Source organism: Haemaphysalis longicornis, unplaced genomic scaffold (genome assembly GCF_048455015.1).
Source record: "Haemaphysalis longicornis isolate Haplotype H1 unplaced genomic scaffold, Haemaphysalis longicornis Haplotype H1 scaffold_1, whole genome shotgun sequence".
NCBI classification, from domain to species: domain Eukaryota; kingdom Metazoa; phylum Arthropoda; class Arachnida; order Ixodida; family Ixodidae; genus Haemaphysalis; species Haemaphysalis longicornis.
Genome location: NW_027526203.1, coordinates 31,272,701 through 31,289,031, shown reverse-complemented (window position 1 = coordinate 31,289,031; position 16,331 = coordinate 31,272,701). Strand labels below are relative to the sequence as shown.

The 16,331-nt window shown below is 45.8% G+C and overlaps 1 protein-coding gene across 1 annotated transcript in view; it reads right to left on the bottom strand.

Moving 5' to 3' along the window:
• Positions 1-16,331, bottom strand: part of LOC144175713 (pituitary homeobox 3-like) — a 228,779-nt gene that overhangs the window by 116,011 nt on the left and 96,437 nt on the right. Inside the window, exon 3 of the mRNA XM_077704751.1 lies at positions 12,894-12,917. Coding sequence (XP_077560877.1) covers positions 12,894-12,917 — 24 coding nt within the window. The remainder of the gene's footprint in view (positions 1-12,893; positions 12,918-16,331) is intronic.

Here is a 16,331-nt window from a genome sequence, read left to right as displayed (position 1 = left end):
CACTTACAGAAGACAAGCCTTTTGGGTCTTATTTATTATTGAACATTGACATAGGTCAATTTCTCGTATTAAGCCATATTCTTTGATGACACTGTAAGATAATTTTAAGAGGACCGGATAAGCATGTTTAAATCGGTACCTAAATGAGAGGTCTGCACTTGGTTTTTTGCAAAGACCTGATGTCATCACCACCTTGAGGCTTCTTTGAAAAGGCACTTTCTGCCCTGTTGGTGTTCACAAACCTCAGAATTGGGCAAGCTGCAGACAAAAAAAAAAAAAAACTAGCACAGCACGGGTCAATGTTGGAGAAGTATAGTTTGGTAAGCATGTGGGCAAATCATTTATGCACGAGATATATAAACTTGGAAATAAATAAAATTTTTCAGTGGGCACAGTGCTTATAAAAAGACGTATCACCCCTGCTCTTTAGCCAGCCGGTCATCTTATTTATTTTTTGTCGTGTTTGGTGTTATAGCATTCTGCAGCAATGAAACAATTGACTGGAGCACTGAATATATCAAAACTGGGAAATATATTACCTAAATAAATGACCTTACAGATATTATTGGAAAATTTAAGCAGTTCTAATTAATCCATCAAAATATATTTCGCACCCTAGCAGCCACAACATAATCATGCCCGTGATGCTTAAAGGTTATACCGCACAAGAAACTCCGGCTGTGCACAGTTCGCTTTACGCATATTGGGAACATTTAACGACCTCAGCAGCTGTACTCAGGGCTGGTTGCCTTGTCTGCTTATGTCGATGCGTTTTACTATCTTTCATTGAGCTTTCTAGCCCTAATATGTAGCTTTACAAAGATTACATGCTTTCTTGTGCGCACGGTAGCCATAAAAAACAAGCGTAACAGAATTCGGTGGCCCTTGCTGATGTCGCACGTTAAGGAGCATTTGATTTTATAATCCAGTACAGGTAACACACAATTTCCAGAACATGAAAGTGGAACCCCGCTGGAGAGGAGGTCAGGACAAAAAGAATCGCAGGACCTCACTTCCAGTACCATGCCCACCACGACCGTGGGCGCTGTATTTTAGGTGTCTTCTAGCTAGACCAAATGCTTGTAGATGCATCGACCACTTTTTCCCTCTGGCTCTGCAGCCAGGCAGGCTGCCAGCAACAGGTGACAGCAAGTCCACAAATCAAATAGAATGAGGTTTAAAAAAGCACGTGGTTGCTGTATTAGGAGTGACGATATGCTGAACCAACGCAGGCACAGTATGCTTATATGCCTCGAGCTTCGCGATCGCTGCACCGCCTGCCGCCGCTTCTCCGCGGCATTTACGGGATGAACATTGCGTGGCTGATAGGGGCTCATGGAATGTTTCGGTTCTCTTTCGCTTCTCTCTGCATTTCCACGCCCTAAAAAACTTATTATGGTGACGTCTGTAAGCCAATATTACGTTTAGGGCACTTCAAAAAATGTCTGCGTCTTGTTAAAGTGCTCGAACGCCAACAAGAGCTGCCCGTGAAGGCGGTTCTGCGCGCTTCTTGGCCGTTCTTTCGGGCGTCAGGGACGGCAGCAGCATATCGCCACTGTCATCTCCGAACACGTCAGGCACAAAGGAATCCTACTGTCACCTCGTTTAGACTTGATATTAGCGCAGTGAGGTTGGTTTCGTTTTGCATTTTGCAGAGCGGACAACAAATGCGGCTTTGTTTCGAATATGCATGTCGTAGAAGAATACGTTTGGGGGATGTGATTACCCAATACACGAAAGTAACGTGTTTTATGGAAATATAAGCCACGCGAAAATATTAAGTATATTCAAACCACTGTGCGTAGTTAAATATGTGCCCATTCGCGCCTTATAGCAAGAACCAAGCTGGGTTAATGAAACCACGAAAAAATAAATGGTCTGCAAGTCCGGGAGAAACAGAATAGCTCGCACGGGAATGAAGAAACCCAGAGTAGCTTCGGAAATGCTAAAGAAGTTCGCCTTAACTTAACCCAGGTAGGACTCACCAGACCAACTAGATGCGAAATAAGCTGCTATTTTGCAAGGCATGGGGGCGCGGGGTGTGGGGACGCTAATTATCGTTCTGTTCAAATATTGAGCGAAATCAAGGAATGAACATTTGATTAATCACACACACAAGCTGCGGTTCACTTTCCTTTTGTTTTTCGACTTCAACCAACGGCTCATCACTCGGCGGAAGCATTTCCTGAAGAATACGGGGTCGGCAGTTCACCAGCGATAAAAGGTGTCGTCGGAAAGTTGTGGTATCTAATAAGGCCATCTGATTTCAGTTTGTGCTAGATACTGTAGGTTCCGTGTGTCATATGACGATGTTTCGAAGAAGAGTCTAGTCGGGGACGCGGATTACTGTATAAGCCCGTCTCCGCGCTGCTTGCGGATGATAAATGTAACAGATGTATTTTTGCGAGTGCTCACCTCACAACAAGACGAGCCTGCATTAAGTTTTTTATCGTGTGCTCATTCGAGAGTATATTTTGCATTATCCTTCATACTGCTTTTGTAAAGGGTTCATGAAATTTGTCCCATTGGCTTGTCTAGGGTAGTGATCAATATCTGATGTATGATACCGGCAAGCTTAACTGGCGTTCTGTCAGGTATGAGTGCTCCGCTAGATTATGTAAGCCCAGATACACACACAAAACCGATTTACTTCACAGTGTATAGCCGTAGCATGACCATCTGAGGAAACGTTGCTTACGGAGGCACTGTTAGTAAATTTGAGGGCAGTAGAATTACAATCAGCTCCGTGCGTTAGGCGGTTTCGCGATGTTGGCCTGCGACCCACACCTGACGCTTATACAGACCGAATGAACCACACTAAGACCGCGTCAGAAACATTTACACTGTCGTAAATACACCACAGTTGCAAACAGATTGACTGCTCCACATAAATATGTATTTCCAGCGCATATAAAAGGTAAATATCAGTCGTGGACATGCCACAAAAGCAGCGGCGACAATGGGGAGCGGGCGGGACACTCCTGCTGCTGCTTTCGAAACGGGGCGCCAGGGGATTTCAGTGACGCCCCTACAGGCAGGGCTCGATGCGTATAAGGCAAGAGCACCCGAGTAGTTGGAAAATAGGGTGCACTTAAATGTACACCTCGAAATTCGTGTAGCATTTGCAAAAAGGTTACATTAAAAACTTTTAATTTAGCAGCAATAAATTTGCTTTCAAACCAGCCTTTGAACGGTTATTTACCGAGCTGCAGGTTATTATGCAACCTCTGGCTGCAATATTTTCCAATGTTTGCCTGGCCGAGTGAATAAACTATAAAGCAATCGAGGGCCTGCAGCTTTTTAAAATATTATGGTGCCGCAAAAGAAAGCATACCCAGCTTTCTAGCTCAAAATTACAACCTCTCGGGAACCTAGAAAAACCACGTTAGGAAAATGATATTTGTCATAAAGCTAGAAGCCAAAGTGAAAATTAAAACGCTAAAAGAACATTTCAGGTTTCTGAATATTTTTTTGTGTAATTCTCTGTCAAATCTAACTCCCCATGCATTTCTATAGGATAGTTCCCATGGCTCATGAACCCAGTCGCGCAACGTGCACGACTTGAAACTGTGCAAAAAGCAAGTATTAACCCCAAATATTATGTGTGCAAAAGAAGTTTTGATTTCGCTAAAAAAATGCAGAGTAATCACTGTTGAAAGGACTGCCATGAGCGGGAAAGCTGCACATGGTGCGTTTACGGTATTTGTTAGAATATACATTGCCTTGAGCCTGTGGACATGCTGCTGTTTAATTCTGTGTTCATTCCAATTTAAGTTACTGTCAACTTGTTTGGGGTACTTGAAAGTATTTCCTATCTACATTAAGTTTATTTTACTTAAAAAACATTTTTTTTCATCAAGTCTATAACGTAATCTTTACGGAGCCAACTAAGGACCTTTTCCTGAAAGATGGCTTGATCAAAATTTTCTTCATATACAATCATCGCTTGAATAGTCCATTTAAGGGCCAAGAAGACAAATACAAGTTTGTTTTATTCAAAAGATTGGCGTTTTATAGTTGACCCAGCGCTTGTCCGACGTCAAACCATGCTTTATTCACTGAGAAATAAAACAATTTAGGACCAAATTTTTATTCTCCTCGGGAATCGTGTATTTCGGGACGTCTGCGATTACGCACCCAGGGCCAGTCTTTAAGGGGACATTAGTATAGGCCGACTAAGGCTGCGGTGTACGGCGAAACGCCTTGTTTACCGCCAGTCCTCCTAGATGGCGCCACAGTACCGCTCAGGACCGCTGTCCCGCCCTTGCTCTGGTTATAATCGAATTTGCTCCTGGTTTATTTTTGTTACGATAGAGAGTAGTCGTTTCGTGAAACATTGGGTGAGCTTGACAAACTAGGTCCCGTAAGCTAATGTCGCTTAGGAAATTGGTCAGTGTCGTGTGAGACAACCCCAAAGCTCCGGACTGCGCTGTGCAGTTATAATAAGCATAGTGCGAGCGACTTGAGCGACCCAATAGTGTGTACTTAGAATCCCACTTAGAATTAGCTAGTGGGTCGCATGACCGTTCTCTTTTTTCCTAATCACATAGCTTACTTGAGCGACGCTTGCGTTAAAAGTCAGGATAATTCGAACAAGGATATCTTTCAAATGAACCTAACTTGCATTCTGCCTTCATGGCCCCTTAAAGTAGAAACACTAATATAAACCATATGCGTAATCTGGCTCTGTTTTGATAAAAAAGAAACAACTACCCTTTAAGGAATAAAGAACCTTGGGTGGTCTCTACGTCTTGTTTGAATACTGGGAAGGAGTGGATACATTATACTCTGCCTTCTCATTTAAACGCGTTTGAGTGTGTTGATTTGATGTGTAAACATGCTCGAATTGTCAACTGAGTGTCATGTGTAGCGAAATGTGTGGTTGTCTTTTTTTCTTGTCTTTTGTTCGCTTTCTTGTTTGCTTATTTTTGTGCACCCGTTGAAGATAACGGGAATCACGTGTGATGCAAAGAAATATATTATTAGAAGCTCTTTATTGTTTTTTTTTGTTGTATTTGTTTTAACTGAGCTCGCTTTGTCACGGCGTTGCTGTTGAGTCGAAAGGTGGCTGCAGCCTTGTCAAACGGCCCACTGAAGCTTTTTTCCGACACTCCTTTTTCTGTGTCTCTAGTTATGGATCAAAGGAAGTCGTAACACAAATAAATTTAGTTTTAGGTTAAAATTTTAGTGCAGTGACTTATTGCTCGTGTTTTTTTCTCTCTCTTTTTAGGTGGTGTCACCGAACACGGTAGACGGCTCAGGTTCTAAAAAAGTAAATTGTACTCATTTGTGCTCAACCCAACATATGTGTCAGAAACTTTTGCAGGCAGAGCTGCAGGCTTTGCCTGCCTGCATACATATGATGAACATGCATGATAAAATGCACTGGGCTCGCATGGAACGCCTCTATTTTTAGGGGCGAAGCACCGTAGGTGCTCGGGCCTTTGTCGTCTCCGGTCGTCAGGGTAAATCAAGTTGTCAAACGATAGTCAAGAAACAAGTGTGCACTAGATAAAACCGGTTTAAAATAAACTAACATCATTTAAACTAATTTGAAATACAGGAATAGTGAATATTTAATAACATTAATTACATAAATTGGTTCATTCCGTCTCAAAATTAGTATCAAACGCCAGTTTTTCTCCTGTAAAGGTTACTTCTCAGCATGCTGCGACGCGTGACACGAAGACATCTTACGGCCAGCCTGCCCTTCATTTAATTGCTTAAATCTGGTTCAACGCAAGAGAGAGCCGAAAGGAGCCACCGCATCAGCAGTCCCGCGATGGCTGTTCCGCCGACGCATCTCCGGCACTCAATCAGTGTTCGACATGTGGCAAGAGAGAGGCAAAGGCGGGCGTTGGCGCTAGAAACGCTCTTTTCTACAATGGACGCTTGCCCACTAGCAGCGATTTTGCTATGGCCAACACCGGCGCACACTGCATGCTTCACCTCTCCCCAGGTGCCACGTTACTGGAGATGGCCCTGGATTTTTTCGACACCTGGTCACTCAAGCCTCTCCACAGCCCAGGCCATGCGAAAGGAATATAGGAGCAGTTTCGGGATAAACGAGCCAGCCTGCATTTCATAGCGGCTGCAACGCAGACTTATACATACCAATTACGAAATTCTTACCCGAGAGCGAACACCTTTCGTATGCGAGTTACGGAATTTTTCTTTGGACAGAACGGGTGCTTTCTGTCTTTCTGTAAAACTCTGAGTTACGGAATTTCCGTTAGCCGAAAAACAGACACATTACATTTTACTTTGGACGGACGTTCCGTAATTGAGGTCAACGAGCCCGTACAACGGATTATCTTTAATGCTAAAACTGTCCGTTTTAGAAATTACGGGAAGTGCTCGAACATAAATTATCTTCAGGTTTTTCCATAAACCGTATACTTTTTTTTACAGTATACCCAACCAATAACCTACAAACAGTTCCACTGATCATCCGTCTCCACAGAGTGAACTGGTACGATTTTTTTAGGAACCACTGGATATCAAAGCGTTCTGCCCAAATACAATTATGTTGGTTGGTTTCCCTGGCATGTCCTCGGGTATACTTGCTTTCCTTAAGTTAACATTATTGAACGTTCGAACAAGCTTGCCCATTTAGTTGCAGAAAAACAGCAAAAAAGGCAGTGATTCTGAACGCAATATAGATATATAATTCTCAGAAAGAAAATTTTTATGCACATTGTGCGCACGTTTTCTTTGTCTATGCAATTTCGTTTAAATGGTGGTGAATATACATGCTTGTGTATAAATTTTGCTTGTAGCGATATGAATGTGATGTGTGCGTCTAAAGTACATCACATGTTCCAGTTTTTTACTGTTATTGTAAAAACCCTTGGAAAATTATCGACAGTACTTGTGCATAAATAAATCAATAAGTACGTTCTTCACAAAACCTCCCTTTTCTTGTAGACCGTTGTCTCCGGTCGCATTGCGCACATGCTATGAGAACACTGGAAAACTGACAGGAGAAGCTTTTTTCAAGTAGAACTTTTTTGCTGGGATAGTTGATCTATAGCTGAAACGAAATTGGAGCGCAATAAAAAGGAAGAAAAGTAAACTTCTCAAGTACTTCTATTTTCTTCTTGCCACTCTCCTGCCGCGCTCTTGTTTCGTTACGCAACTAGACCGTAGTGTTAGGTGAAAAGCTCAATGACTAGAGCAAACGATATATAACATTTCTTTGCCGTTATCACCCGAAGCTCACACAGTGTACCCCAAGCCATACGCGATCTCACTGGCGTGTAATCAAATCGGTTCTGTTTAAATACGAACCTTATGTTGCAAATTTTCGCACGATTTTCGGAGTCGATTTTGCTTTCTTTTATTTCGTAGCTGTTTCGAAGTCGTCTTTAGCTTTCGAAGTACTGTACACCTACGCAAAAGGAGTTTCTGTCGTAATAAACAGCATGAACCCCAAATGTATGTAGGCGAGGCCTTTAGAAACTGCTGGCACTGGTTGCGCGGCTAGTACATGCCGACATTGTTGAGCGTAGAGGAAACCTTAGAAATATTTGGGGAAAAAGCATAAGTACTTAAGTACATACTAGACTGGTTTTTACGAAACCAAATTAAAGCAATCGGGTTAAGAAAAGGCGTCGAAAAAAGGTCAGATCAAAGCGGGACAAAAAAAAAAACGACGAAAAATGAATGCGGCGCAGCTAACCCTGGATATGCAATTAGCCTTGGTTTAGCCTCGTCAAGTGCTACCTTCACTTGGTTAACTTTTGATTTAGCTGTAATTATTATACTTAGGTATACACTCAGCGTTAAGTTAGGTATGACGGCAGTGCTGTGGTGGTCCCACTTCCGGTGTTTTGCGAGCGGAACGGCTCGCTCTTCCTTAGTCTTGGACGCTAGCTTCGCGCGCGTGGCATTCCCGACCGTCTCCAGTGAAGCAGCTCGCCGGGTGATATCCTCGGGGTGGTCAGACGCCGCCTGCCGACGACGGCTCAAAGCCTCCCGCTTCCGCACAAAGCTGAGAGAAGACGGCCCCGCCTCGCTCTCATCCATGACCAAGTTCGCGTTGTCTAGGTGTGCGCGCGGCTCCTCTTAGCCAGGCGCACTGCGAGTCACGTGATCAGGCGGCGACCCAGCTGCGGAGAGTGCATGCGCCAAGCATGGCGGCGGTGGCCTGTAGCGCACGTGGCAATTCACGTGATGCGTTGCCAAGGCTACGGCGTAGCTGCGGTCATGTGAAGATCAAATATCTGGCGACTTCGAAACGAAACACGGCTCGACTGCGTGAGTAAAGCATTGCTTTAAAAGGCGCTGTCCCACGCTGTCGGCTCCAGCGGGAACCGATTACTGCGTTCGGGTGGTTTCAACCGCACCGATCAGGTTAACTCCACCCCGCCGACGTTTAGGTGAGCAAGACAGACAGAGACAGAGAGAGAGAGAGAGAGAGAGAGAGAGAGAGAGAGAGAGAGAGAGAGAGAGAGAGAGAGAGAGAGAGAGAGAGAGAGAGAGAGAGAGAGAGAGAGAGAGAGAAGCCACTGCATCTGCCCACATGAACTGCGCTTCTTACCTGACCCAGGCCAGATCAGTGGGACACCAGCCTACAGTTTTACACTACGAGGCAATCCCTTCGTTCAGTTTCACTACAATGCACTCGATTGACCAATTCATGCCACCAACAAAGCGAATTCGGCGAATGGCAACGCCGTGCTTAGCCATGTGACTCAAAAATGCTATCTCCGCTGTGGCACCGCGCAATGCGGAACGTCCCGCTGGTACTGCGTGGTGGAACTACCGCAGACCGAACTTTTCAGTCAAGTGGTATGCTGGGCATCATTATTCGCCAAAATTTTTTGGTTTAATCCATGGACTTCTCCAGAAAGTGGGCAGCGATGAAACTGAACCACAGGATTGCCCTTCAGTGCGGGTACTTCAACCGCCAAATGGTTTCCCGCACTGGCAGAAGTAAAGTGCACACTAAGTACACCCTAGAGCAACCCGCCGTTGTGGCTCAGTGGCTAAGGCGTTGCGCTGCTGAGCGCGAGGTCGCGGGTTCGATTCCCGGCCGCGGCGGCCGCTCCTCTGATGGAGAAGGAAAGGAAGAACGCCCGTGTGTGTGCGAGATTTCGGCGCACGTTAAAGAACCCCAGGTGTCAAAATTAATCCGGAGCCCTCCACTACGGCGCGCCTCATCGCCTCCGTTGCGTCGGCGCGTTAAACCCCACGAATCAATCAATCACTATAGAGTACACTCTAAGTAGAGAACACTCGGCGCGGCGCAGTGTCAGGGCGCAGATCACATTTTTTAGACAAACACAACGTACATTTCTGTCATTCGCCGGATTTGATTTAATGGCACCATAAATTTGTCACTCCAGTGTAATAGGGTGACCCTGAACGACGGGATCGTCTTGATGCCTACCGTTGTTAACCTGTTAACATTACTTGCGTGTGCGGTCTCATACCAACGACCCGTCGAAGACGAGGTGAACTCCGTGAAAATTATCTGATACCACCTGTACCATCCGGACTCGTTTCGCCATACGAGATGAACAATCCCTCGCGGCAGGTGTTCTTACGCGAATTATTAGTTATGGGCTTCGTATCCCTTGAGCAAGCCTGCGAGTGTGCCTTTGCCGGAACCTTTTGTGGCCGTTGCATGTGTGCACCCACAAAAATGCATCCGTGAAAAGTGGGTGGGACACCAACCTTTATTTTTTTTTTGCGGGGGGGGGGGGGGGGGGAGGGGGGGAGGGGGGAGGCAAATAAATAAGAAACGCTCGAAATCACGCCAACCATAATTTCAAAATAATCAGTAAATCTCTAGGAAAATACTGTCCAGGGTATTCATTTTCCAACGTAATTCCAGCTTGATTTTTAATGCTGCTACTGTCCTCACTGCATTACACAAACTGAAGACATCTAGGTCGTGGACATCACCAAGGTCTCCCTACCGAAATCAGCTGAATGGCGCAGGAAAAGCATACACTGGGTCATTTCTGTGCGAACTTTAATGTGTGACGATATATCAAAAGGCATATAGTCATAACGCTAACAAACAGAAAAAACAGGGGTATCTGCTTGAATACACAATTTTCCAGATTAAGCACGGCAACAGCGTGCCTCATCAACAAAAACGAAGCGATGCAATCTTACTTGTAAGAGTGTCCAAAATCGCGTTCGGTCCATAAAATTTTTTTAGGGTTGCCCAATTACATATACAATCGATGCAGAAATATTAACGCCGCAGGCCACATTATGTGGACATTAGTCCTCAAGCAAAAATTAAGGGGTGTTATGAAACGGATTGGCCAAGGTCACGGGGATGGAACATACAGAACTCATGGAGTGAAGGAAACCTTATTATTGATACGTTTTCTGATGACGGGAACACCATCTTAAGAGGGTGTTCATTTCGTTTTCCGTTTCGCAGAACCTGGAGACGTTCTCCGGATTCAGTAGCTTCTTTAAGCGTTAACTGCTATCAACCATTGTGCTCTTGTGTACAGCTGGGCCGCTCATTGCAAACGATAAACTTTGCGCATACGTTGCAGGCACAGTGCAGGGCCGCTCCAGTGTTAGTGAAATGCCGACGCCTGTGAGGACATAGTTTTTGTGTAATAAAACTCAAGTGACGGGTGTTTTGGAGGTCGACACTGGAGGAAGCGAGGAGCTAGAGACGAGGGTCAGTCGACCGAACGAGGGCAGATGCCGGGAGACCCTCGTGAGTTAAACATGTTTAGCTAGGTGTATTTAAGTATTAGTCTCTTTTTTATGTAAAGAGTGCATAAACTTTGGTTTGTACGTCTTGCATTGTAACCAAATGCCATCACCACTAGATCAAAACGAGTTAATCCCACGACCTTAAGAGTCATTGATGTCCTGGGACTAACTCATCGGGTACTTCATCGGCAGACCAAACATGCTATACCGGCAGGACAAAACCAGTCGCTACAGCGTATTGAGAGTTCGCAAGTGAAGATATGTATGTACTCTTGTCTTACGTTTTAATAGTCAACTGCATGCAAGCTTGCATGCCAGAGCCAAAACTTTCAAACTCTTTCATCCAAGCTTACAATGAGATAACTAGGCCGTGCACCTTATGAAACTACCCACTATGAGTCGGCATCCAAAACTGCACTAGGTATTAGTGTTTTTGAAGCTGCGGTGGCCGCCCAGCGTGCACATGTACAGTAATACCTGGGAGACTTGGCAGAGAAGAGTTTGTTCAATTTTGCGGGGCCACACGAACAGCGGGTAACAATGATTGATTGTAGGGTTCAAGGCGGCGACGTTACGCAGGCGATGGGGGGCGGTGTAGTGGAGGGCTCCGGATTACTTTTGACCACCTCGGGATCTTTAACAGGCGCCGATATCGCCTACAAACGGGCGTTTTTGCTTTTCGACTCCATCAGAAAAGCGGCCTGCGGCCGGGAATCGATTGATTTTGATGATTTGATTGTAGGGTTTAACGCGCCGACGCAACGCAGGCGATGAGGCGCGCCGTAGTGGAGGGCTCCGGATTAATATTGACCACCTGGGGATCTTTAATGTGCGCCGAAATCTCGTACACACGGGCGTTTTTGCTTTTCGCCTCCATCAGAAAAGCGGCCGCCGCGGCCGGGAATCGAACCCGCGACCTCGTGCTCAGCAGCGCAAGGCCGGGGAATCGAGCCCGCGACCTCGTGCTCAGCAGAGCAACGCCTTAGCCACTGAGCCGCCGCGGCGGATCAACGTGTAACAAATGATGGCCGCTATTCGCCCATGCTTTCTGTGCTTCGTGAGCGAGCTGTATGCACTACATGAAGCCAAAAGTTGCTCCACCGCATTTCACGTGACTTGAAAGTTTGCGGCGACAGTGTACTTCAAAGTGTACGACAAAAACTAATTAACCGGCTTAGCGGAGCCAGTGAAGCAGCAATCCCAGAAAACAAGTAAAAAAAGAAGCTGCCGGTAGTTCGTGGGGTCAGACGCTTCGCCGCCGCTGCTTACGACGCTATTGCTATGGCTGTCAGATAGCCGCCAAAGACCCCGTGACTCATGTCACACTTTCTGTACTTCCCGGCAATAGCTGCACTGATGGCTCAGTCCTGTGGTTCAGCTTCACCTCAATGCACTCAACTGACCAATTCATTCCGCCGTCAACTAGAGTTTGGCAACAGACGATGTCGAGCGTGCGATTGCACTCAAAAGTTCGGAGTGCGCTGTAGCATCACGCAATGCAAGCGGGCGTTCTATATTGCGCACTGCGCAGCGCTACAAGGCCGATCACACTTTCAGCTGAATTGTGTGATCATCACCCTCATTCACCGAATTTCCTTTGTTGGAACCATGGATTGGTCAGTGAAGTGCAGTGCACGGACCTACTGCGCAGTATAACGTCACAGAAATGTGGTGGCGCTGGCGTCAGTAGAAACCACTGTCAAAATAGCGGCGTAAAAGTCCTGGCATTCCGGCTGGTAACGATGACCGAGAAGAGCAACGGCGTGAAAACCGTGGAGATTCTAGCGGCGAATACGTACAGCTTTCCCGCTTTATCGCTTTATTTGCAACCATGAAATACAGGCCTGCATACACTTGGATTCCGCGCTTTAATACACACCCTTCCCCCCCCCCCCCTTTTTTTTTTTTTTTTGTGGCGGCACTTCCGAAGGCAAGGTGCACCATTTTCTCATCACGGATAACTTATTGTACTCCGGCATGTCAAACTTAACGCGCGTTTTTTGGAAATACTCAGCCACAAGTAACAAAATATCTTTAGCGGTACTCATCGAGAACTATACCTAATACGTTTTCATGTGTCTTGTTGAGACTGATATTCCGACAACTGTCACACGCACAGGATTTCTTTGTAAAACTAGAGTAAAGACAAACGGAAGCTGACCCGCCACTTGGATACGAATTGAAGCCTGTGTACTCACATGGGCTCTTCCGGTCGTATGCGTCTGCAGTTGCAAAAAAGAAACAAAACACCGTTAGCACTGACGGTGTCGCAGGCATAAAAATGGCACGTGCACGCATGCAGCAGATACGTAATGGGGTACACACCCTCTACAGTGGCGCAATATCGTTGTCAATTGTACCGGAAATTCGACTCAACTTAATTCAGTCAAAAGCCTGACAACGAAAGAGGCAAGTTGTTCAGGTAGTTGGTCGGTAGACCACAATGCATAAAAACACAGGTACACCCTATAGGCAACCTGAAAACGTGGACGGAGCTGCAGTGACGATAGTGAGACAGCACCTTGGAAAAAACCCCGTAGATCGGCTTTACCTTGAGGCTTCAAACTGACAATCGAAGTAACGAAGAACGCAAATGCTGCGAATAACTAGCTCGACAGAAACAAATAGGCTGATGACGCATATCATCATCAGCAGCAGCAATAACAGAAGCAGCAGCCCGTATACGCCCACTGCAGGGCAAAGGCTTCTCCCATATATCTCCAATTATCCCGGTCTACTTCTAACTGCGACCAAGTTATCCAATTCCTGATCTCATCTGCCCACCTAACTCCCGCCGCTACCTGCCACGCTTTCTTCTCTAGGGATATTCGCTCTGTTACCCTTAATAACCTTATATATATATAGTCGGAAAAGATAAAAACTCACACAGAGCGCGTAAAAAACAAGATTAGTAGAGACAGAGACAAACGAGAAAGACGTAGAAAATAGAAATAAGTTTACTGACGTTTCAGGGAGAGGACAACCTTATATATATATATATATATATATATATATATATATATATATATATATATATATATATATATATATATATAGCGAATCATCAGAAATGTGAAATGAGGAGCTCGGTGCAAATAAGACAGAAAATAAGTGTTGGCAGTCAAGAAAACCTCGGAAAGCAGAAGGGGAGGTTGTGGTGGGTCATAGAAACAGATGAAGAATTTTTTGAGTCAGAAAGAAAGTGGTGAAAAAATGACCGCCGGGTGGGATCCGAACCCACGACCTCCAGAATACCGGTCTGGTGCGATAACCAATACGCTACCGGCGGGGCTGTTTCCCCACCACTTGCTCGGGTATTTATGTTAAGGTATTTTTTCATTCCTGCACTTGGGGGTGGTATCCAGTGCCACTCGGACTACTCGGGGTGAAGAGGACCTTCTTTTTAACCCCTGGGCCGTGACTCGAGGGTCTACGACATGTCGAGTGTGGTTGACCAGCGTTGAACCCTCTTAAGCTACCTTTGTCACCAAAACTGCCAGAACAGAGGCCCTGGCTATGCATGAAGCGAATCAGAATCTAAATGAGGGTTTCGGTGAATTAAGGCAGAATAAGGGTTGGCAGTCAAGAAAACCTCGGAAAGCAAAGGGGGGAATGCGGTAGGTCATAGAAACAAACGAAGAATTTTTTTTTGAGTCAGAAAGTGGTGAAGATATATATATACATACATATATATATATATATATATATATATATATATATATATATATATATATATATATATATATATAAATATATATATATATATATATATATTTTTTTTTTTTTTCTTGTTTAACGCGCCGACGCAACGCAGGCGATGAGGCGCGCCGTAGTGGAGGGCTCCGGATTAATTTTGACCACCTGGGGATCTTTAACGTGCGCCGAAATCTCGTACACACGGGCGTTTTTGCTTTTCGCCTCCATGAAAAGCGGCCGCCGCGGCCGGGAATCGAACCCGCGACCTCGTGCTCAGCAGCGTGTGTGTATATATATATATATATATGTATATATATATATATATATATATATATATATATATATATATATATATATATATATATATATATATATATATATATATATATATATATATATATATATATATACATATATCTGGGTGTGTTGTGTGTTGAGCAACGAGCCCTACATAGATTCAGGAAATTGTAGGTACGTGAAATTTGCATACCAAAGAGGAAAAGTGTTCTGTGATCGTGAAAGACCCACTCTCCAACTAAGTCTGCAGCTGCAAGACACGGCCGAAGAGGAACCGCGACGCAATAAGAGAGAAGAAAATCTATTTTAGTGAGCTCCACCGCGCAGCTCTCCTGCACGGTATTCGCCGCGAGCTCGACATCTATACTCGGATACAAGTCAAGAAAAAAGGGGCGTCGCCTAATCCCCCACTTCCACCACCCCCTTCCAGCCAATAGTGTCGCTCTATCAAGGTGACGTCGTGGCCGACCGCATTGCACCTGCGGGCAGCACTCGGAGCCACGCTTTCCTTAATGCGTCCGTGCCGAAAAGTAGTTCGTAAGGGCGCCTTCACTTTGAGCGGAGATAAAAACCTTAGCTAAATTTTTTTATGTGCCCGTTTTAATGCAATGCGTGAAAGAATTTATCGTCAGCTGCAGTAGCGAGTTTCAATTATATTCCTGATGGTGAATTTCTGCTCTTCCGGGTTTTCCCTCAGCCGCTTGCTTCTGGCAGCTTCTGGTTTTATGCATTGCCGGCCCCATTTCCCGCCATGGATCCCGAAGAAGTCGCATCTGAATGTGCTTCATCGTTCTCGACTGAGAATTGTGGTGCGTTGCCATCTACGCCACGCCGATGGTACAAGAAAAACAAAAGCGGCCGTGTCATCTGCAGCTGCGTACGGGAGATGATCCGGAACGCGTACGTTCGTTTGCGGCATCTTCACCCAGAGCGCAGCGTTGAAGAAACGGCCGCGACCGTGAGCGATCTTCTTGGAGTAGCTTGGTGATGGACGTGAAGAAGGAGATGAAAAATAACGACGGAAATGTTGCGACGCCCTCCCGAAAGCGCCCGCGAAGCGCCGGAAAGAGACGACGCACAGAAGTGTACGACGACTTCACGAAGTGCGCATTGCGGTCGTCCGTACATCGTTTTTTTCGCAGCAATGAGATTCCGACAGTGAAGGCAATTGCTGCGGATTTCAACGCTAGCGGCGATGTTACTCCTCTCAAGCCATGGACTGTGCGCCGCCTGCTGAATGACATCGGGTTCAGGTATGAGAAGAGGGGCCGGAACTCGCTGCTGATCGAGCGGGACGACATTGTCGCGTGGCAGCAGAAGTACCTCTACGACGTCGCCAGGTACAGGATGGAAGGTCGAAAAATCTTCTACCTTGATGAAACCTGGGTGAATGCGGGACACACGCTATCGACTGTTTGGACGGACACGACGGTTGCTTCCCACCACGACGCCTTCATGCGTGGTCTGACGACAGGTTTGAAGCAGCCGTCAGGGAAAGGACAGCGCCTGATTGTAACGCACATCGGCAGCGAGGACGGCTTCGTCAGTGGTTGCCTGGATATCTTTCGGGGCACGAAGACCGGCGACTACCACGAGGAGATGGACGGCACCCGCTTTGAAAGGTGGTTTGGCGCCGTTTTGCC